We start from the raw sequence: 22,894 nt of genomic DNA on the forward strand, positions 1-22,894 counted from the left end.
CATTATATTGTTCTTGGGAGAATGAAAGAAAAGAAACATAAGATGAACAAAAGGAGAAACTGCAGACAAATGGTAACATCCATGATTTGTTGTGCTAAGCTAGGCTACGCCTGGAAGGTGGACCTGGAGAGATTCCCCAGTGAGAGGAACCCCTCCACCTCCCTGTGTTTAATACAATACTGCTGAACCAGCAGAGAGTCGACCCCTTACTGACATGAGAGCCTCCAGTCTGCAGTCTGGACTCTCCAGAAGATCTCTCAGCAGCTCCATTCCTGAATCCTGCAGCATGTTGACACTCAGGTACAGACCTCTCAGATGTGAAGGGTTGGACTTCAGAGCTGAGATCAGAGCAGAACAGCTGATCTCTGACAACCTGCAGCGCTCCAGACTGAATAAAGAAAACATGATGTAACTTTAGAAAGCAACGTTCCTAGAAAGGGCGCTAAAGTCATTTCTGGCCCCGCCTACTTTCATTAGAGCGAAGTGTAAAATAATAGTGTCTTAATGTCTTAAAGCTGCTGAGTCATATACTGCACCTCAAACAACAAATAAATCCAGAGTTACAGTTTCTTTACTTCCTCTACAGAAAAAAGGACAGTGAAAGAAACTCAGAAATCTCAGTTTCAGATGAAGCCTGCTGCAGACCAACCGGACATCCAAGGAGATAATAAGGTTCTCTAAGGTTTAATAATCGGTGATAATCGGTGATAAGAAGATGCAATTACAGTATGTATACAGATTTCATTGATCATGAGAAATGTGAATAAAAATAGCTCACAGTTTAGATTGTTTAGATTTCAAAATAAGGATTGCATTATCTGTAAATAAATCCCATAAAACAATACATCATTACAAATAACATGAAAGGAACAATGTGAACTTGGTTCAGGCGGCATCCAACTATTCAGGTCACTCACAATAACTTGTCGTGTAAAGGTCATCGCTTTCAGCAAGCCACAGTTGGTATAGTTAAAATAATCCTTGTAGCAATTCACTCTCAACACTGCACTCTGCTTCCAGTCAATTAGCCTTCAACTGAGTCCAGCAAAAGCTTCACATGGATAGTTTGCCGCCCACTCATGGCTTCTGTACATTTGCACTCTTCTCTTTGTTACAGTAATCATACGGGAACAAAATATATTTCTAAAACATGCTTTGAGGAAAAAGATCAGTTGTTTCCTTGCTTGGAGCATAAGTTAAATGCATTTAAAAGTGGTAGTGGTGGTCTAATGGATAGTGAGGTGGGCTGAAGATCGGTAAGGCACTTAGCCCTCAGTCACTCCAGGGGGAATGTCTTGGTCATTGTAAGTCGCTTTGGATAAAAGCGTCAGCTAAATGCAGTGGCGAGCCGTGAGCTTTATACCTAGGCCCTCTGACCCCCACCCCTTCCCCTCGAAAAAAAAAAAAAAAGAGTTATTACGACACAGCGTATACTTCAGCGGAATATCAAAACAACGGCCCAGGGTGCAAAACGCATCAATGACAGCGACCCTCTACCACACAAAACAACACCTGTGAACCCAATTTGTGTTCTTTGACATTGAAAATGATATTGCATTGTGTTTGTTACTTTCGTTGCAGTTGTAATTTGGCATGCTTTTATTTTGAAGGCGAGTTCACGCTGTTGACAGGAAGTTGTTGTTGCTATGGAAACAAGAAAAGTTTCACAGCGGGCGGAACTTGTCATCTAGTCCGCGATAATAAAACCCACCCATTTAGAGGGAAGATATGATTGGTCAATTGTACTGTCCTTTGACATTACTCTCTCGTTCAGTTACTATAGCGGGCCCTCTGTGAATCGCAGAGAGGGCCAGGTGAGCTTCTTTCATGTAACCCACATTCAAACAGAGACTGAACAGGCAGATTCGAAGGATTTATTTATTTGGAAATGTTATTTTATTAAATCAAGTTTTTTTTCGGTAAAACTAATGAAAAATATAACAAAAATAATATTAAAAAAATATATATTTAATTTTTTTTTTTCTTTTTTAATGTTTTTAAATATTATTTTTGGGAATATCTTAGGCCCTCACAGAGGGCCTAGAGGGCCCTGACGGCTCGCCACTGGCTAAATGAAATGTAATGTAATGTAATGAGTCAAAGATGGATTCCCCAATAACTACTCGAAGCAGCCAACCGATGTTCTGTAACAGACAGAAGTAACTGTGGATTGAGTGGAGCTGGCTATTTTGAGGTATGGCCTCCTGAGGGGAGAGTGCTGTCCGGCTGGAGCAAGTTGGCCCTCGATAATGTTTTGTCTGATGGTCTGTCTTCTCAGGGTATTGTGGGCGCTCCATGCTGCCCTAAATGCATTTGCTGCAGGGAACATTCGGGGCTGTTTGGACGAAGATTGTGAGAAATCAATCTCCAAGTTTGCTGATGCTTCTGGGCAGAAGGTGACGAGATAATGTACGACTGTCTCTATATAGTTATCAAGTGCATTATCTTTTTTTTGTGTTGCCTAAATCCACGTTTCTCTTGTTTGAACTTTATAATGACACGCCAATGTTTCGGCAGATACCTGGATAATGCCTACAATCATATATTTAATTTATGTTATATACAATCAGAATCATTTAATAATAATAAATAATATCTCTAAGGTTTAATAATCGGTTTCAGAGCTCAAAATGGTTTTAATGTCAGCAATGATGTGGAAAACCCCCTCTCCCACTCCGGCCTCCCTCTACCTGCTCCCTCCTCCAGCTCACCTGTGGGAAATCCTTTCCCCCATGAACAAAGAAGCTGGCTGGCCTCATGCAACTCCTGAGAACCAATCGTTTGAGTAAATAATCAGTACGTGTTCCTTTCCTTTGTATTGTATGTTCATAGCAGCTCCAGTAGTTTACCTCCCTATTTTCTGTACCGTTTAGATTTGGTTACTTTATTTCTACATTACATATAATAATGTAGAAAGATAACTGCTTTGCTGGAGTATCATTTGAAGTATGAATGTTATGTTTGAACTAACTAAGATGTGTTGTACTTTCCTACCAGATCAACCAGACAACAATTAAGACAAACAAGAATCAACAAATTACAATGAAACAATGATCTGGAACTCCTGCCTCCATGTGCTCATCTTTAAATCCACTGCGTTGACTGTTTAGTCCTTGAACCAACCACCCTCACCACCCTCCATATTCTTCAAAGGATGTAGATTCAAAACAATTGATAAGCTCAAACTCTCTGCAGCAGTTTTTCTCAGCAACATCTTTGACCTCCTTCATCTCCCTCACAGCTCATCAGTACTGACAGCATCTTCACTGACTCATGGAGCACAGTGAGAGTGAAGGCTGAAAGGATATCTCACATGAGAGCGGTTTGGACTTCAGAGTCACACATTTACTTTCTCTGCTTTTTGTTTGGTCTTTAAAATACTCAGCCATTTAGAAAGAATATAAAATAATGTAAATGTCTTTGAACTCTTAGTACTAAACTCTGGAATTAGAAATAATATAAATGTTAAATAAATAGAAATCCACATGAACTACAGCCAGTGATCTGACCTGAGAGTCTCCAGTTTACAGTTTGGACTCTTTAGTCCAGAACTCAGCATCTCCACTCCTGAATCCTGCAGCTTGTTGGCACTCAGGTCCAGCTTTCTCAGAGGGGAGGGGTCGCACTTCAGAGCGGAGGCCACGACTTCACAGTCAGAGTCTGAGATTCCACAGTTAGGAAATCTGCAATGACACATATATTACAGCATGTTATTATAAAACAAGGGGAAACATTACATTTACTTCATGCATTTGTTGAAAAAACATTTTGAATATAATGTTTTGAATAATAATAATGTTAGTAATTAATATTTTATTGAGTTTGCTGTAAGCCTTTTCAGTGTGATCTGATCCCATGTTTGTCCCGTCGGACCTACCTTCTGCTGTCAGTGAACAGAAATTAAACAAATCGACAATATAAGAGATGTACATAATGAAAAGTTAATATATTTGGATGTGCATGACACTGAATGCATCATGTGTTGGCTTCTCAAAGCGTCTAAGAATGTATAATGCACACAAACATATTGAACAAACCAATAAGTTTACATTATTTTCAACAAAGCACCATGAAAAAGATGTTATCTGTGTATCAGCGTTAAAACACAATCTGACCTCTGTTCTTGGTGGGATTATGTAGGTCTTGTTTTAAAAAGAGTCAACATAAATCAGATATTACTCTGTGTCTGATTTAACTATTAAGAAACTGCAGTAATGTAATAATAACTTTACTGCATTCACTGATATCTGTGAAATACTGCTGTATGTTGTGATCACATGTTGCTGTGATAAATCATAAGTCCTTAAGAAAAATGAAGAAAATAAAAAACTGAAACATTTTTAATTATTAGAATAATTACATTTATCTTTCACAGTATTTGAAACAGCAAAAAGTTGAATAGTGTTTATTCGAAAACTAAACTTAATATCTACATTAGTTTATAAAGTTAATCACATCTGGACTCACATAGCCTCGCTGCAGTCCATCAAATCTGGAATCACTCTCTGTCGTCCCTCCTCTGATGTTCCGTACTTCTCGTGGTCCAACTCATCCAGAACCTCCTCTGACATCTGCAGCATGTAGGCCAGAGAAGACAAGTAGATCTCTGATGGGTTCTCTGACTTCAGGAACTCTGTGATCTCCTGATGGACTGAGTGGTCCTTCATCTCTGTCAGACAGTGGAAGATGTTGATGCTCCTGTCAAGAGAGATTTCATCACTGTGCATCTTCTTCAGGTTGTTGATGGCTCTCTGGATGGTTTCTGGACTGTTGTCTGTGCGACCCAGCAGGCCTCCTAAGAGTCTCTGGTTGGACTCCAGAGAGAGGCCGTGGAGAAAGCGGACAAACAGGTCCAAGTGGCCATTTTCACTTCTGAGGGATTTCTTCATGGCTCCCTCCAGGAAGACATCCAGGGATGGGTAATCCTGATACCTGTTATACCTGTTGCTATAGTCTCCCTGCAGGAAGTCCTTCAGTACTTTTTTTTTCCTGTTGGTGTAACAGTGCAACATGTAGACTGCAGCCAGGAACTCCTGAATGCTCAGATGAACAAAGCAGTAGACTGTTTGCTTGAAGATCACTCTCTCTCTTTTGAAGATCTGTGTACAAACTCCTGAGTGCACCAAGGCCTCGGTGGTATCAAGACCACAGCGCTCCAGGTCTTCTTGGTAGAACATGATGTCTCCTTTCTCCAGATGTTCAAACGCCAGCCTCCCCAGCTTCAGAAGAACCTCCCTGTCAGCCTTCGTCAGCTTCTGTGGACTCGTCTCATGTCCCTCACCATACTTCTGCTTCTTCCTCTTTGTCAGGACCAGCAGGAAGTGGGAGTACATGTCAGTGAGGGTCTTGGGCAGCTGTCCTCTCTGGTCTGTAGTCAACATGTGGTCCAGAACTGCAGCAGTGATCCAGCAGAAGACTGGGATCAGACACATGATGTGGAGGCTCCTGGAGCTCTTGATGTGAGAGATGATTCTGCTGGACAGGTCTTCATCACTCGATCTCCTCCTGAAGTACTCCTCCTTCTGGGCGTCAGTGAAGCCTCGTACTTCTGTTACCCTGTCCACACACTCAGGAGGGATCTGATTGGACGCTGCAGGTCGGGAAGTTATCCAGACAAGAGCCGATGGAAGCAGCTTCCCCCTGATGAGGTTTGTCAGCAGCACGTTGACCGAGGACTGCTGTGAGACATCAGACACAACCTCATTGTTTCTGAAGTCCAGAGAAAGTCTGCTTTCATCCAGGCCGTCAAAGATGAGCAGCACTTTGCAGACAGCCAGCTGCTCTGCTGTGACCTTCTGTAAGGTTGGATGGAAAACATGGAGCAGCCTGAGAAGACTGTACTGCTCACCTTTGATCAGGTTCAGCTCCCTGAAGGAGAGCGGGATCACCAGACTGACATCTTGGTTTTCCAAACCCTCGGCCCAGTCCAGAGTGAACTTCTGCACTGAGAAGGTTTTTCCAACTCCAGCGACTCCGTTGGTCAGGACCGCTCTGATGAGAGGTTGGTCAGGTAAGGCTTTAAAGATGTCCTGGCACTTGATTGGAGTTTCATGGAGGGGCTTCTTCTGGGAAGCTGTCTCCAGCTGCCTCACCTCATGTTGGGTATTAACCTCTTCACTCAGGCCTTGTGTGATGTAGAGCTCAGTGAAGATCCTGTTCAGGAGGGTTTCACTTGTATCAGTTCCTTCAGTCACATGTTCACATCTCCTCCTCAGACTGATCCGATGTTCATCTAAAACCTCCTGCAGACCACTATCTGCTGAAGGAGAAGGAAACGTGTGAGTAATAAATAAAACAAATAAATAAAAGGGTTCAGAATGAATGTCTTTGCTGTAACAAATGAACCAGGAAGAATCCTGTTTTCAGACATGAAGACCCCAGCAGACAGATATTTAGACTTACTTCGTACAGTGCTGGTCTCACTGTCTCTCTGCACTCCAGCTCTTGTTCTGGATGTGTTCCTCTTCCCTCTGTTGAGATGAACACATCCTTTATAGCGCAGGTATATGTACATAATAAAAACATCTTCCTGTCTGGATTCATAACATAATTCAAAGTTGGACACAGCAAGTTCATCGTATATAGCAACTCACACGTCATCAAAATTAGGGCTGGGCGATATGGCCTAAAAATAATATTGCAATATGTTTAACCTGTATCGCGATAAACACAATATAAATTGAGATATTTAGAAATCCCGTTCCATACCCAACACACCAGTATGAGGATTGTTACATTAAGACATTAAGGGCTATTCATGATCATTTGCATCTCGTCTTCATCTATTGTACATCGTGGATCACGTCGGAACTTTCAAAACACCAAACACAGTAGCCACACAAATACTCGCTCAGTCTGGTCCACAAAGCCCTGCTCCTCCTCGGGAATAATGCTGAACCAGACGGGCTCGGAGGTAAAGACGGGTAAGGGTGTTTGCGGACGCAAAGGACAGCCATAGACTGTAGAGGACAGCCCGCTAGGGGAAGCAGTGAGGTCTGTTGTGTGTACCATACAGAGTCTATGGTTCATACACATACATTCAAAACACTGAATTAATATGAGGTACTGTAAAGCTCTGGCTGCTGATGTTTTCCTTTACTGATTCAACGTCAGCACGTCAGCACGTCAGCACGTCAGCACGTCAGCACGTCAGCACGTCAGCACGTCAGTGACGACAGTAGCAGAATCTCAACACTGACAGGTTTGTGCGTCAGAGCGTCACACAAATATCTCGATCAAGTTGACATTTTCAAGTTGCGGCTATACGCGGGTACAGGGCCGGCTCGTAGCATAGGCAGTATAGGCGAATCCACCCGCAAATAAGGTGGGAAGAAAAAAAGAATTTCAAAATGTTGTCTCCATCCTCGGCTCTGTGTGCGTGTGGCACAGCACATTTTGTGTGAGCGAGCGAGACAGAGAGAGGGCACTGGTTACAGGGATTGTTGTTAGCATCCATAGACTGGATATCCAGGGGTGCACATCACTTTTTTAGTGAGTGACTCAGATGAGTACCAGGAGACAGCGTTTGGTACTCACCCCACACGTAGCGTGGTTTTAATAAGTGCAGTCTTCCTCACTATCCTCCTCAGTGTCTCCTTCACTGTCCTCTAGTTCCTCTTCTTGCATGGTAGATGATGAAGATGCTGCAGATGCACCTCCCTGTCCCTGTTTAAGCCTCAGATTTGCATTCTCCAAAACTTGTTGGCAAAACTGTGAAGTCCTTGCATTTCCTGAGGCCAAGTTGAAGGATCAACTACTAAGAAATGAGCACATGACTTGAAGTCATATCTGATTTCAGATGTGGGAAGTAACTAAGTACACTTATTCAAGTACTGTACTTTGGTACAATTTTGAGATACTTGTACTTTATTTGAGTATTTCTATTTTATGCTACTTTGTACTTCTACTCCACCACATTTATGTAATACCTTTAGTTACTTGACAGATCTGGATTAATGATGTGAAATATAATCAAGTCTTAAATCAGACTTTAGTTACACCTGGAGTCAATTCAGAACTCGGAAGCTGCACAGCATCGAACCGCAAGACCCTGCAGCGCATCGTGAACACAGCTGAGAGGAACATTGATGCCTCACTCCCATCCCTCCTGGACATCTACAACACCCTCCTCACCCGCAAAGCACTCAGCATTGCTGGTGACCCCACCCATCCCTCCACCTGCCTCTTCACCCTCCTTCCTTCAGGGAGGATGCTCCGCAGCCTGAGGTCGAGCACCACCCGACTAAAACACGTTTCTTCCCACCAGGCTGTCATGAGGCTGAACTCTCCCCCCTCCCCCCACTGGACTATAAGTCCCACACACACAGACACTCAAATCCAGCACCAGACACTTTCTTTTTTACACTGCTATGGACAATTTTGCACTAATGTACATTTCCCAAAGATATTGAAGTGACTGTTATCTTGTATATATTGATTGTTGGGTTTTTATTTAGGTCTTAATGTGTGCATATGTATACATGTGTCTTTTGATTGTGTGTATATATATATATATATATATATATATATATATATATATATAGGTTTATAAAACGGACAAGTAAAATCAAGCAATCTGATTGGTTCTTAGCCGTGGTATACTGAGCGTATACCACGGGTAGAATTGTAAGTTACTTTTCACAACAAGTCAGTATCCCTCCGCGTCTGAGATAAACAGTATACAGTTGGGCTGAACCACGCCCCTTAGCTGTGATATAATGAGCATATACCACGGCCTGTCGTGAGCTATTGCTTAAATATACATATTTGCATACATATTTTTATATATTTGTTTTTATATTCGGGATTGTGGGAAACGGTATTTCGATCTCTCTGTACACACAAACTGGGTCAAACATAAAGTTGAGTTTGAGTTCACAGGAGAAACAGACTCTCACTTTGTTTCTGAGGGTCCAGGTTGATCCCTGAAGTCCAGAGGTCTGCCTGTAGACCGGTCACTCTTCAGAGACAGACAGCTGGGGACTGGAGACTCTGCTCTCCGTCTGCAGACACAGAAAATGTTTTACACACATCATTGGATTTTGAAAAGAGCAGCTGAACCTGATTAAAGATTTTTGGACTTGCTCTGAACTTTCTGTTTTTGAGTCATGCTTGCAGGTTTCAGTCTTTACAATTCATTTGTGAGGATCAATAGTTTGACATGTTTGTATTTTATTCACTTAACTTAACACAAAGTCCTACATTCCGAGTGTGATTTCACTAAAGTAGTTTATTTTCTGTCGCTGATGAAGCCAAGGAACCAAGGAAGAAGATCTTCTTTACTTTTCTCTACTGTGTTTCTTTACTGTATGCTTCTCCCTGAGTGTTTAGATAGTTTACATCAGTCTCAGTGATCTCAAACTTATTGGACACCATTAAAACCCTTTAACTGCCGGACCAAGAAAAAAGCTATGGAAAGATTATTTGTTTGCATTTTTCTATCAAATGGGCCACAAACAATTTTAATTTTTTTTACTGACCACACAGTTTTGTTTTTATGAGCCTCTACCAACTGGTCAAGCTGGCCTTTTATGGTAAAAGTGCATTTTCAACAATCATCATATACAGTACAGTATTTGTATGCATCAAACTCAAATAAAACACAAACTGAAATACATTTGTTTCTTTTATGGAAAATGAGCAATATATACAACCAGATATATTCATAAAAGATAATAAATTATAATTGTAAAAAAAAAGAAATGGAAAAAAGTAATGTTAAGGGTTTTTCATAATAAAAGAAAGACTTGCTCATCTTACTGTATATGCTGAATTGGCCTAATAAGAAACCACTGGCTTAACAGCAAATGTCTACATCCTGTGTTGGCCTAACTTGCTCATCTGTGTGCAACTTTGGGCTGAATGCCATGCATGAAAGGTGCTATATCAATTATTATCACTCTTTCACTCTGAGACTCATAAGGCAGTACTAGATTTAGTAATATTACCATGAATCTAGCTATTTATTTACCATATTTTATTGGAAAACATCTCTGAAACTCTGTAAAAAGTAATATTGCTAGTTTACCATAAAAAGCTAATTTGACCGGTTGGTTGAGCATATTTTCCAAAAAATAATTACACCCTTGTTAAAACTTTTTTTGTGCATCAAGTTATCTAAATATGTTCAGTAAGTGCTCTGACACTAAAATATGTCAAAATTGATATGGTTACCTTACAAAAGTTGACCAAAAAGAGTGATTTCTTCAGCAGTGATTTTTAGCATGCCAACTTCCTCAGTGGAAGCTAGCTGAAGGGCTTTCTGTTCAAACCACAATGACATCTAGAGGTTGTTTTGTGCATAACACGTCAACCAGAAGGTAGAGCTGGCTGAATCAGATGGAGTTACACTTCTTTTTTTTTTTTTCAACAAGATATGAAGATACAAAATGTGCTCTACCAAATGGTGGCGCTGGCAGTTAAAGGGTTAACAACATCCTGCCCACCAAGTTCTTACTCTTGTTATTTTCCATCTGAAAAAAATCTATTCAAAAAGATGTTTCTGACCCACGCCACGCGGGTTTAACTTTCTTCTTCTTTGTTTCTGTACTGCGCTCATGTAGTTACGAAATAACAGTTTAGATGATCAGATAACATAAACACTGAATCCTCTTCAGGTCAGTTCACAGGAGAAACAGACTCTCACTTTGTTTCTGAGGGTCCAGGTCGATCCCTGAAGTCCAGAAATGTGCCTTTAGACCCGTCACTCTTCAGAGACAGAGAGCTGGGGACGGAAGATGTGTCCTCCTTCTCATCTTTTGAATCACTCATCTTCTCCAGTCTGACAGATACACCAGTAACACTGTGCGCACGCACACACACACACACACACACACACACACACACACACACACACACACACACACACCACACACACACACACACACACACACACACACACACACACACACCACACACACACACACACACACACACACACACCACACACACACACACACACACACTCAACCACACACACACACACCACACACACACACACCACACACACACACACACACACACACACACACACACACACACACACACACACACACACACACACACACACACAACACACAACACACACACACACACACACACACACACACACAACACACACACACACACACACACACACACACAACCACACACACACACACACTCATTGAATAAAAAACATCATAATGACAAACTTTGGTTTCAAAACAACACATAAGTCAGACTTCTCACAGGTTGCTCATGTAACTATCATAGGAGGCTGTGGCTCAGTGAGGGAGTGCGCTGAACTTCTGATTACTGCAGTCAGCATGTTGTGGGTTTGCCCACATACTGTCACTTTGGATAAAAGCAGAGATTGCAAAAGTACACACACCTTTACTCAAGTGGAAGTACAGATACTCGTGTTTAAAAATACTCTGGTAAAAGTAGAAGTACTGACTAAACTTCTTTACTCCCCGTTAGTATATGTTGGTAGTGCGTGAGGCCATATGTACAGATATGTACATGGGACATGAAAACAGTGCATCTCATATTGACAAAAATAAACCTCGCTAACCGAGTTTTCCAAATCACTCTAAAAATAAGCCGTTGTGATACACGTGTAGACAACATCTGCAGAATCATAAATGATCATTACATTGGGGTCATTAAACCATTATTTCGCTAAGATAAAAAACATTAAAGTTTTGGATTTTAGTGTAATTCACAAATGTTCCACCAGATGGTGCCACACACACCCAGGGGGAAAAGATGATATATTAACCCAGTAATAAGTGGGCAAAATATGGGTACATTAGTGTTTAAAGTCGGGGGAACTGTTTTAATTCAGGACCACGGTGAAAAGATAACACATTTACCCAGAAATAATTGCCTGAATCATGGGTATATTAGTGTTTAAAGCCGTGGGAAATGTTTTAATTCAACAGGAGAGGGTAATTCAATTGTTACCCAGGGAACAGGGCTGCAAACATGGCTACATGAGTGTTAAAATGCTGTCAAACTGTTTTAATTCAGTCACAATTGTCGTTTTTAGACGGTGTACATTGGACTCAATAAACATACAGAGTTATGGACATAAATGTGTCAGTATAGACGGGATAATGTACATATTAATAATATTTAATTAGTTAAATGTACAATGAGCTAAAAACAGCAGAATCACTGCTGTTAGTAGGGTCTCAGAGACCCATAGACCCAGAGACCCAGGGTACAGCACCTCACTACCTTACCCAGAAAACAGGGCTCTGATCAGGGCTAAAGTAATGTTGTAAACTGGTGAATCTGTTTAAATGCAGGCAGCAGAGTCACTGCTTTTAGCAGGGTCTCAGAGACCCATTGACCCAGAGACCCAGGGTACAGCACCTCACTGTCTTACCCAGAAAACAGGGCTCTGATCAGGGCTAAAGTAATGTTATAAACTGGTGAATCTGTTTAAATGCAGGCAGCAGACTCACTGCTTTTAGCAGGGTCTCAGAGACCCATAGACCCAGAGACCCAGGGTACAGTACCTCGCTGTCTTACCAGTGTGAGAAAAAGTTTTTAGAGAGTACTTGTCCATGGACAAGTGAGTTTGGCAATTTACTTGTCCGAATACATTTTTCACTTGTCCAGAATGGACAAAAATTGGGGCCACTGGAATCTTCTTCTTCGCCATCGTATTTTACATTTTCCCACGGTTTTTACGACACCGCTAACGTAAGTGAGCGGTAAGATTTGACTGCATCACACATAGGGTTGGGTATCGTTTGGATTTGAACGATTACGGTTCTGCTTTTCGATTCCGGTTATTTTCGGTTCTCGATTCCGGTTCTTTGAGAGGGTAAAAATAAGTCCCATGACAAACTGGGAGAAAAATATATTTATGAAAACATTAAGTCAAATCTGTATTCCTATTTACAAATCACTTCATACTGTTGAATTTCGTTACGGTTATTGAATAAAATTATATAAAAATAATCTCTGCATTGTTTAGTTAGTTCTAAGTGGTGCAGTTTGAGAATGTACAATTGGCCCAGTCTCCTCTGATGTTACACTGCAACCTGCCTGTGAGACAGAGTCCAACCACACATGTCCAACACATAGGCCTAATAATAATGATACATTATATTTATAGCCTATAGGCCTAGCGCTTTTCTACAACTCAAAGACGCTTGCATGCTTACACATGTTCTGCAATACACATGCTGCAGCTGCTCACTGTTTGCAAAAGTAAATAAATAGTATTTTCATTTCAATAATGTACTTTCTATACCCTGCTTCATAAACAATACTGACATCCCTGTGCTCCTCGAGTCTGGGGGTCCGGGGATGTGAGGACAGCGCGAGGACACAGACAGGGAGGCTGCTTTACTTCATAAAGGAAATGGCGTCAATATTAACAACATAGGAGCTAAAACGCTTAATAACCTTCATTACGTGTTAGAGAAAGAACATAAGAAAGTTTGACAAATATGAGGCTGTTAAACGGGCAGCGGGTCCGCTGTGAGTAGAAAGAGAGAGAGAGAGACACTGAACTGCACCGTGCAGCGATCAGATGATCCGGAGCATAGAGAGAGAGAGCTGCGGTCCGCGGGGCTCCGCCTCCTGTCCTCACAACTCTTATTAATCACGGTACCGGACAATTGTTATTTGTTCCTACTCGGAACCGAGTTTTGCTTCCCAACCCTGCCACTGTGCTACACTTCCCGCCCCCCCCCGCCCCCGTCTAACAGTACAGAAAGCGGCGAGATGCATTTCCTTAGGAATCGACAAGCAGAACCGAAACTAACATTTCTAAACGAACAATGGCGGACACGGACAATTTGCGAACGAGTTCTGCCTTTTGAAAACTGAATTTATCTATAATTTGTTAATAAATGAGGGCGAAAAACGTCACTTGTCCACCGGACAAGTCAATTGAAAGATCTACTTGTCCGATATTGTAAATAACACGTCCCGGACGGTGGGACGTGTGCTTTTTCGCACACTGCTTACCCAGAAAACAGGGCTCTGATCAGGGCTAAAGTAATGTTATAAACTGGTGAATCTGTTTAAATGCAGGCAGCAGAGTCACTGCTTTTAGCAGGGTCTCAGAGACCCATTGACCCAGAGACCCAGGGTACAGCACCTCGCTGTCTTACCCAGAAAACAGGGCTCTGATCAGGGCTAAAGTAATGTTATAAACTGGTGAATCTGTTTAAATGCAGGCAGCAGACTCACTGCTTTTAGCAGGGTCTCAGAGACCCATAGACCCAGAGACCCAGGGTACAGTACCTCGCTGTCTTACCCAGAAAACAGGGCTCTGATCAGGGCTAAAGTAATGTTATAAACTGGTGAATCTGTTTAAATGCAGGAGACCTCCAGCATGAGTCCCTAACAGTGGCACTCCTCCATAACCTTGCACACCATGAGTCCCCGGGCCCCCGCAGTTAAGCACTCCCCCACGGACTAAACCCAGATATTCACACCCTCCAGAATCTCGTGCCCCTGGTAAGACTAACAAGGGGTGGATTTTGTGGTGGTCTACCGTCCGCCCTTAAGCATCCAACTGCGGACTCCTGACACTCAGACACTTTTCATATTTGTAGGTTACCAGTCCCACGCTTGTCTGGCAGTTATGCACATGGGGTTTTGTCCAAGGCAGTGTGCTTAAGTCAGGGGGCCCGGGGACTCAAGGTGCGCATGGCAGGCCGCCTATGAGCGGCCAAAATGTTTTAATTAACTCGTTATTGTCGTTTTTAGACAGTGTACATTGGACGACATAAACATACGGAGTTATGGACATAAACGTGTCAGTATAGACAGAACAATGTACATATTAATCATATTTAATTTATTAAATGTACAATAAACTAAAAACAGCAGAATCACTGCTTTAAGCAGCATATCACACGTCCAGGCAGACATACACACACCCAGGGGGGGAAAGAGAACACATTGACCCAGGAATAAGTGCTCAAAACGTGGGTAAAAGTGTGTTAAAAGGTCGGGGAACATGTTTCAAATGACAGCAGACTGCTGCTTGTTTGCAGGCTGACACAGTTCACTTGTCTCACACACACACCCAGGGGGGAAAAGTGAACACATTGACCCATGAATAAGTGTCTGAATCATGGGCACATTAGTGTTTAAAGTCGGGGGAACTGTTTTAATTCAGGACCAGGGTGAAAAGATAACACATTGACCCATGAATAAGTGTCTGAATCATGGGCACATTAGTGTTTAAAGTCGGGGGAACTGTTTTAATTCAGGACCAGGGTGAAAAGATAACACATTTACCCCGCTAAAGTGTTCAAAACATGGGTATATTAGTGCTCAAACTCGATGAAACTGTTTTAATTGCGGAGGTTTTACGTTTTGGTTCACTCGTCTCACACACCCAGAGTGTTAACAACATTTTTTACAAATTTTATAAATTAGTCTAGAGCTCCATCTATTGTAATTTGAGTGTATTACACGTCTGTCCATGGAACGCGAGTTGTGCGCCATTTGAGTGGAGTAAACTGATAGGCAGCTGGAGTAACATGTACATTGAGACGCATTGGGACATATCATCGTCACTTTCAATGTTAACCTTGTACATAGGAGGCACAATATGCTTACTCAAGTAAAAGTAAAGAAGTAAGGGCTTTGAAATGTACTTCAGTAAAAAGTACCCATAACTAGCAGCTGTTTTAAAGAGTACCTGACCTCCCTTTATATTAATAGAACAATAATGTCATTGTTAGCTAATGAATGTTTCCATGCTGAACAACGGCAACATGACAACGTTTTCATTGGTCCCTCTTCTTTAGAGAAGACCAGGAAATGATGGATACACGGATCGTGTTCAAATCAATAGGCACGCAATGACTCTAAATAATAATGATCACGCCACCAAACACACATTCAAACTAAAGGAACCAGCCTGTTTGGAAAATGTAAGAAGAAGAAAGTTCAGGTATTTGTGTTAAAAATGTAAGAAGTCAAAGTAAAAAGTCGTCAGAAAAATAATCTGAGACCTGTGTATACCTTCAGACAGCCTCCAAGTGAAGCACGCGCAGTTTACTCACAGTTTGAAAGCAGCGTGGAGAAGTCTTCAGCTGTGGAGCTGTGATCCGCTCAGGTTAAACTGTGATACGACTTCTGTGGCTATCTACCAGCGATCATGTTTAATATTAAAGACTACACACATGTATCCCTTATCAAAATGGTATTCTGCACTTTGCAGCACTTTTCCAGATAAGATGTGACTGTTTACTTGGTTAACTTTTGTTATGCATCGATACAGCGACACCAAATGACAAGGGTACTCACATACGTTGAGAACTAGAAACACAAATCACTTTTTCACACTGTTGTGAACATGTGTTATGCTTTTATCTTTGTGGTCTTTGTTCTCATATGTTTGATCTATTTCTGTGTAACTTGGTAATATTCATATTAATTCCTTGTTATTGTTGTCTTTCCATCTGTCGGTGATGATTATAACTACATAACGAAACACATGGCCTGATTTGCATATTTGAACTTAATGTGTGCACTGGAATACATTTATATGTGAAATGACCACTTATCACAACATAATGTGGACTGGCAGGCTGATAAACTAGGATATCTGATCTCGGTGGGTCTTAATGAGGCTTGATACAGACCTCAGTCAGTATACTATTTATAAGCAAATGCCTACTATAATATTTATATTATATGGCTTAAAGTATACATAAATTCGCTCACATTATAAATGATGGTTGGGTTGCATTTTTCTGAATCTTTTAACAATGTTAATGTGTGAAATTCAGCTGTGATGAATGAAGATGTCGTATTGATCCGTGGCTCACTCATAACGCGCAGGACTCGAGTGATTTTTGCTGTTGGGACTCGGGTTTGAGTCCAGCATGAACTTTTTAGTTATTTTCATTTCGATGGACACTGAATTATATTTTTGAATAGAGGATTGGATTGGATTAGTTTTGTGTCATAAAGATAAAGCAACACTTTCTCAGAATCAAGCAAAACTAAGAGTTTAAGAGAAAAAACAACCGAGTCAAGCAAAATAAATTAAAACAATAAAACTATAAGTTGAAAACAAATCATTTGTGTAATCATGTCAACTATATGTCTTTTTTCTTTGTTTTAACATATTTTTGTTTGCAGTTCTCTTTCCTTCTTTCTCAATGATCAGACCTTTGCTCTCGCTGCAGCTCTCTCGTTTGCGCTAGTGATGTGTCGGTCGCGAACGAGCCGATTATTTTGAACGGCTCTTTGTACGAACGAAGGGAACCGAGTCGTACTTGGTGAGAGCCGTTCTTTTTATCGTTCAATCGTTGGTCCGCACTCACTGCCTGTCAAAATCCACTCGCCTTTTAAAAAGCTTGATTTTGTTCCCCAAACGTATTCTGTGAAGACCCGCCCCTACTCTGATTGGTAGGTTTCAGCACGAGGAGTGAGATGGGGTGGGTCTTAAGGGAATACGCGAGAGAGAGAAGTCATAACAAGTGGTAGCCTAAAGCAGAGCCGGCCCGACCCATTAAGTGACATAAGCGGCCACTAAGGGCCCCCTAGCAAAAAAAAATTAAAAAGAAAATGAATTATTTATTTTTTTATCTCAGTACACCGTCGCCGTGATAAGTATGTTTAATTAATCTTGTTAATATGCCTAGATTGCCTACTCTCAAAGTCATGTATTATATTATTGAGCCAATCATATAATACATTAACCGTGCTTTACCTGAACCTCATCATGAGAGAACGGCAGGATTGTAATTTCCCGTGTTCAGTGAATGCAACAGACGCAAGACACCAGACCAACCAGAGAGTTGAATGGAAATAAACATCTGTCTTATTGGCTGACAGGTACCTATCCTGTGAGCTGTGACAATGTTTAAAATAAACTGTCAGTCTTAGACTCAGAGTTTTTGAAGATGGACATAAGAACAATTTTTCTTAAAAAAGACGACAATTCTCAAGTGGTGGCTCACACAACAACCCCAGAGCCAGCACTTGAGCCAGGAGAAATTACAGCTACGTTGATGTTACTTTGAATTGCGGGGGTAAGCTAAACCGTTAGCAAGTAGCTATAGCTAGCCAGATATATTAAATAAACACTTTGTCATTCAATCTAAATGTAATGTTTATTAGCATTACCTGGTGATTTCAAAGAAAGCTCTCTGGGAAATGTTGACTTACTGTTCGACATGAAGCTAGAAGCTACCTTACAGTACACAGTTGATCCTGAGTCCTGTCAGTTAAAGTGTTTCATAGTTAGCTTAGCTAAGCATCAACCTAGCACTGAAATATATGGATGTTATGTGACAGTATTTCTGAGAAAAAGTCAGCTGAAATGGTGGCATAGTTGCCACTGCTTTACGTGTCGACAGCATGTTTGAACGTATTTGCAGCAGTAAATGTGGCTGTTTGGCCACTGACGTTGCCATAACAACACCTGAATGTAAATGTGCAACCTCTTTTTGTGACAGATTCTTGCATGAAATTATAATTCTTCTGAATGATATTCCTATTGACAGTTAGTTTTTATGTGAACATTATGAGATGGACAGCCAGAGAGAATAAATGAAAAACAGTTATGAAATACTATATGACAAAACAAGAATACAGTTTAAAAGGGGAGTGATTTGTAAAATATCCATAAAGAAAAATCTGTTTACAGTTCTGTTTCATATGGGTGTTGAGAGATGTATCCATAGATCTCCTAATTTTGCTCTCAAAGTGCACCAGATTGATGCTTTTAACTTCAATATTTAAAAACAAATCTTCCCGGGGGAGCATGCCCCCGGACCCCCCTAGAGGAGGTGAGGATCCCCTAGAGGATGTTTACATGCTTATTTATACAATATGTGTGCTTATGCTAACATCATAAGACAGGAGCACTAGAGTGAGGGGGGGCCCCAAGCCAAAGCTCGCTTAGGGCCCCCAAAAGTCTAGGGCCGGCCCTGGCCTAAAGGACAGGTAGACGACGTGTTTTTCGGATGGAAAATGAGCCAAACGCGAAAACGCAGCAGCATTTGGATGCACTTCAACCAAAACCCAGGCAGTGATAAAGCAGAGTGTTCTAATATTAAGAGTTGCGTGAATTTCATGCAAGGCAAGGCAAATGTATTTACTTAACACATACATAGGGTAAATTCAAAGTAGTACATTCACTGACATGAATGACATGGATATGGCGCCACCCTGTGTCATGTTTACAATGCAGATTATTGACATTAGGTCTGGCAATACAGTCAATCATTATCCTGGTGATTATTATAAACTTAGTAACCCCGCCCCCTTTAAAAAAACGGCTCTTTTGAACGGCTCTTTGAAAGGAACGGAGCCATAAGATTCGGATCTCTTCAAAGAGACATAATTCCCATCACTAGTTTGCGCTCCTTCATTTTTTGTTTTCGATTCTGACTAGGGATGTCCCGATCCGATCACGTGATCGGGGATCGGAGCCGATCACGTGATTTTCACGTTCAGCTGGTGACTCGGGAGTCGGGACAGAGAAAATGTCAGGAGTTTGGAAGTATTATAAAATTGAAAGCGAAGGCAGTGTAACAGCCAGATGCAATGTTTGCAAGGCGGAGGTTCCGCGTGGTGGAAAGAACAGAGCTACGTTCAACATGACCAATCTAATACAAACACCACCAACAACAACACGACGAGTACACAGCGGCCACTCAGGTAACGGCACTGAAACAACCGACACTTTCAGAGACTTTTAAAAGGAAAGAGAAACTACCCCAGAACAGTGAAAAGGCCAAAAAAATAACAGCCAAGATAGCTGAATTCATCGCGTTGGATGACCAGCCGTTATCTGTTACCTTTTTTTTCCTCTTAATGCATTGCATAAAGATCGGATCGGGAAAAATCGGTATCGGCAGATTGTCAAAATCAAATGATCGGAATCGGATCGGGAGCAAAAAAAGGTGATCGGGACATCCCTTCTGACACAAACATCCGAGGGGGGCGGGACTTTCAGGGGTGCGTCCCCATTGGCTACTCAGTTTTTGAGTGACAGCCCAGTCCACCGGCGATTGTACAGTGCAACTGCGGTAGCTGAGCATGGACAGAAGACCCCCAGAAGAACCAGCATCTCAATTATTATAATACTACAAGTGAAAATATATGTAAGTATTGATCATTTGTGTTGTTTGTGCTGTACTATACGGTCTGTTTCTTTATTGTGTTAAGTGAGAAGTAAAGAAGAGCTGTGCTATGAAAGTTAGCTTTTGCTAACTTGAGATCCATAACAATGCTAGCTAAGTAGCCTAACAGCAGGGTTAGCTACTTAGCTACCAGTGCGTGAGCGCTCAGACACCGGCACACACACACACAAACAGACTCGTGTGCCTGACTCTACCAACATGCTTTCATGATTCTGTTTAGACATGCAAGTATAAGCCATGATAGCTTATTTTATTAACACGCTCAATTGATATGAAAATCAATGGAGGCTGAGTTTACTTCTTCTCTCTGTAGGAAAACCTACCGTCCATGATGCCCCTGAGCTGAGTTTTATTTGTCATACAAATGTTGAGCTTTGGCTTCTCTTCTATGCATTGCAAAATGCTATACATGGGCTACTCGTTCTGAGTATCAGATTTGAGCTCTCTTCCTATTCATTTCCAATTCTATTTAAAAAAAAATGTTGAATTAATGGCACAATTAAGTTGTTTTTTTCTATATGGAAACCTGTTGATAGTTCACTTCATATTTTTCATTTCCTAAAACAATTATGTTCCTCTCATATTAACAGTGTGGATCATTGAGACAGCGTGGTGTCCAGAGGTCTTCTCCCATTTCCCACTTCCTGTGAGGGGACAGCACGAAGGGGGGGGGGGGGGGGGCCATGAAGAAAGACCTGAACCATCTTCATCCACGCTGGGCGTTGCTGTTATCGCTTGCTCAGTGTCATTTCATTTGACCAAATGTCTTTACATATACATTTAATAGATTTTATTATTATCTACCTTTTTGTTTTATGTCCTTTTATTTAAAACATTCTTTGAGACTTCATCTTCTGGTTCAAATTTCAATAAATGTAATGTGTATAATCACTCTTTTGTCTTTATTCTACATGAAAATGTTAGAGATTCCATTCAAATCTGTTGATTATTCATATCTTCCTCAGGATAGGAATAGTATGTTGAGTTTTTAATGCTAAATGTATATCATTTTCTCACAGGATATAGAATGAGACAACACAGTTTTTATCCATTGTGTATGAATGCTTCAGCTCTTCAGACCAACATAGTAAGATGTGAGCATGTTCCTAATTGTGTTGGTATGCAACCTAGGTCTGGTCTGTTTAATAAAGCAAATCTGCCACTTTTATATTGTAGAATTTGTTTTATTATTATTAAAGCAGTCTTTAATTGTTTGTCCTAAACATAGCAATGTATGCTTTTGAAATGTAACATGTCTTTGAAAAAAGAACAGTATACAGTTTATATTGTGTATCACCTTTAGCATAAAATAAATAGATAGACGGACACTTTATCAATCCCAAATTGGGAAACTATTTTGTTACAGCAGCAGTGTGTTCAGGTATTAAAATATTTAAAGTTGGAATAAAGTATAAACTACACAACACAAGTATAATGCACAGCAATCCATAAGATAAGTCTGATATTTTCATGAAAACTCCCCAGGAGGCACCAACACAAACGTGGCCGAGTGGACTCCGGAGTTTGCTGCATGAGTTGCACTGTATGATCTGTGGTGTAGTGGGCTGTCACTCAAAAACTGAGTAGCCAATGGGGACGCACCCCTGAAAGTCCCGCCCACCTGGGACGTTTGTGTCAGAATCGCAAACAAAAAATGGAGTGCAAAGGAGAATAGCTGCAGCGAGAGCAAAAGTCTGATCATTGAGAAAGAAGCAAAGAGAACTGCAAACAAAAAGATATGTTAAAACAAAGAAAAAAAGACTTGTAGTTTACATGATTACACAAATGATTTGTTTGCAACTTATAGTTTTATTTTTTAAATTACATTTATTTAGCTTGACTCTGGTTTTTTCTCTTAAACTCTTAGTTTTGCTTGATTCTGAGGAAGTGTTGCTTTATCTTAATGACACGAAACTAATCCCATACCTTTCATAATATTGTTTGCCGAGACCAAAATTAATGACCAAGCAGCATTTTAAAGTCTAAATATCCCTGCACATGTAGCAATGACATTTCTGCTGCTATCTTTGCAAAACGGGGGGAGCCTCGCTGCGAGGAAACGGTGGACCTCTGTCGCCTGTCAGCGCAACTTCAATGATGTCGTTTCAAAACGTAAACAAGGAAGGGCGGTGCCTGCCGGCCGTTCTGTGATTCTGTTTGTCGTCACTTCACAAGTGATGCGCGTTGCTGCTCCAAAGTTAAACTACTTTCAACAAAGGACGTTCACAACAGTTGATTTGAGCACGCAAAAACGGTGCCGGAGCATCAGCACTACAGTCCTTTATCCCCCCATACTTTGAAGGCTGGTCCGTGAATATATTGTCGGTCCAGGCAGGAAATGAAAAAGTGAAATACATTTGAAAAAGTCACACTTGACTCTACGTTGCTGATTTTTGATCAAGTCTGTAAAAAATGTTTTTTGTGACATATGCCTACAGTATAACAGAGTAATAATAATGTATTAAAAACCCAGCAGAGCCTGGTTTTAATCAACACTCACCCTGTTGCTCGTGCTCTGTCGAAGTGTAAAATGGAGTCTGGCTTCATCACTTCCACTTCCCTGTCTGCAGCTCCTCCCTCTGTTTATCAGCAGAGGTGAAGTACACAGATCTTGATTAAAAGGAGAAGTACTCAGATATTGTACTTGAGTAAAAGTAGAAGTACTCAGATCTTGTACTTGAGTAAAAGTAGACGTACTCAGATCTTGTACTTCAGTAAAAGTAGAAGTACTCAGATCTTGTTCTCGAGTAAAAGTAGAAGTACTCAGA

General features: G+C 41.1%; 1 protein-coding gene across 5 annotated transcripts; it reads right to left on the reverse strand.

Moving 5' to 3' along the window:
• Positions 1–85: 85 nt before the first annotated feature.
• On the reverse strand, positions 86–22,704 carry LOC117472331 (protein NLRC3-like). 5 transcript variants are annotated; one of them, XM_034117475.1, is made up of 7 exons: positions 22,627–22,704; positions 10,646–10,801; positions 8,898–9,002; positions 6,403–6,470; positions 4,468–6,256; positions 3,510–3,683; positions 86–388 (listed from the first exon to the last, which is right to left on the reverse strand). In XM_034117475.1, exons 1-7 carry the CDS (start codon positions 22,671–22,673, stop codon positions 169–171), a joined length of 2,559 nt encoding a protein of 852 aa, XP_033973366.1. In that variant the 5' UTR covers positions 22,674–22,704; the 3' UTR covers positions 86–168. The 5 variants fall into 5 exon arrangements, with proteins under 5 accessions (XP_033973366.1, XP_033973365.1, XP_033973367.1 ...); XM_034117474.1 differs by having other exon boundaries at positions 4,468–6,259; XM_034117476.1 differs by lacking the exon at positions 22,627–22,704 and adding an exon at positions 11,230–11,281 and having other exon boundaries at positions 4,468–6,259.
• Positions 22,705–22,894: the final 190 nt, after the last annotated feature.

The sequence above is a fragment of the Trematomus bernacchii genome, unplaced genomic scaffold (genome assembly GCF_902827165.1).
Source record: "Trematomus bernacchii unplaced genomic scaffold, fTreBer1.1, whole genome shotgun sequence".
NCBI classification, from domain to species: domain Eukaryota; kingdom Metazoa; phylum Chordata; class Actinopteri; order Perciformes; family Nototheniidae; genus Trematomus; species Trematomus bernacchii.

Coding starts and splice junctions, on each gene's coding strand:
- LOC117472331 (XM_034117474.1), bottom strand. CDS start 22,673: ATGAAGCCAGACTCCATTTTACACTTCGACAGAGCACGAGCAACAGG. Junction 3,684..4,467: donor ATGGACTGCAGCGAGGCTAT/GTGAGTCCAGAT, acceptor GTGTCATTGCAG/ATTTCCTAACTGTGGAATCT. Junction 389..3,509: donor TGTAAACTGGAGACTCTCAG/GTCAGATCACTG, acceptor TTCTTTATTCAG/TCTGGAGCGCTGCAGGTTGT.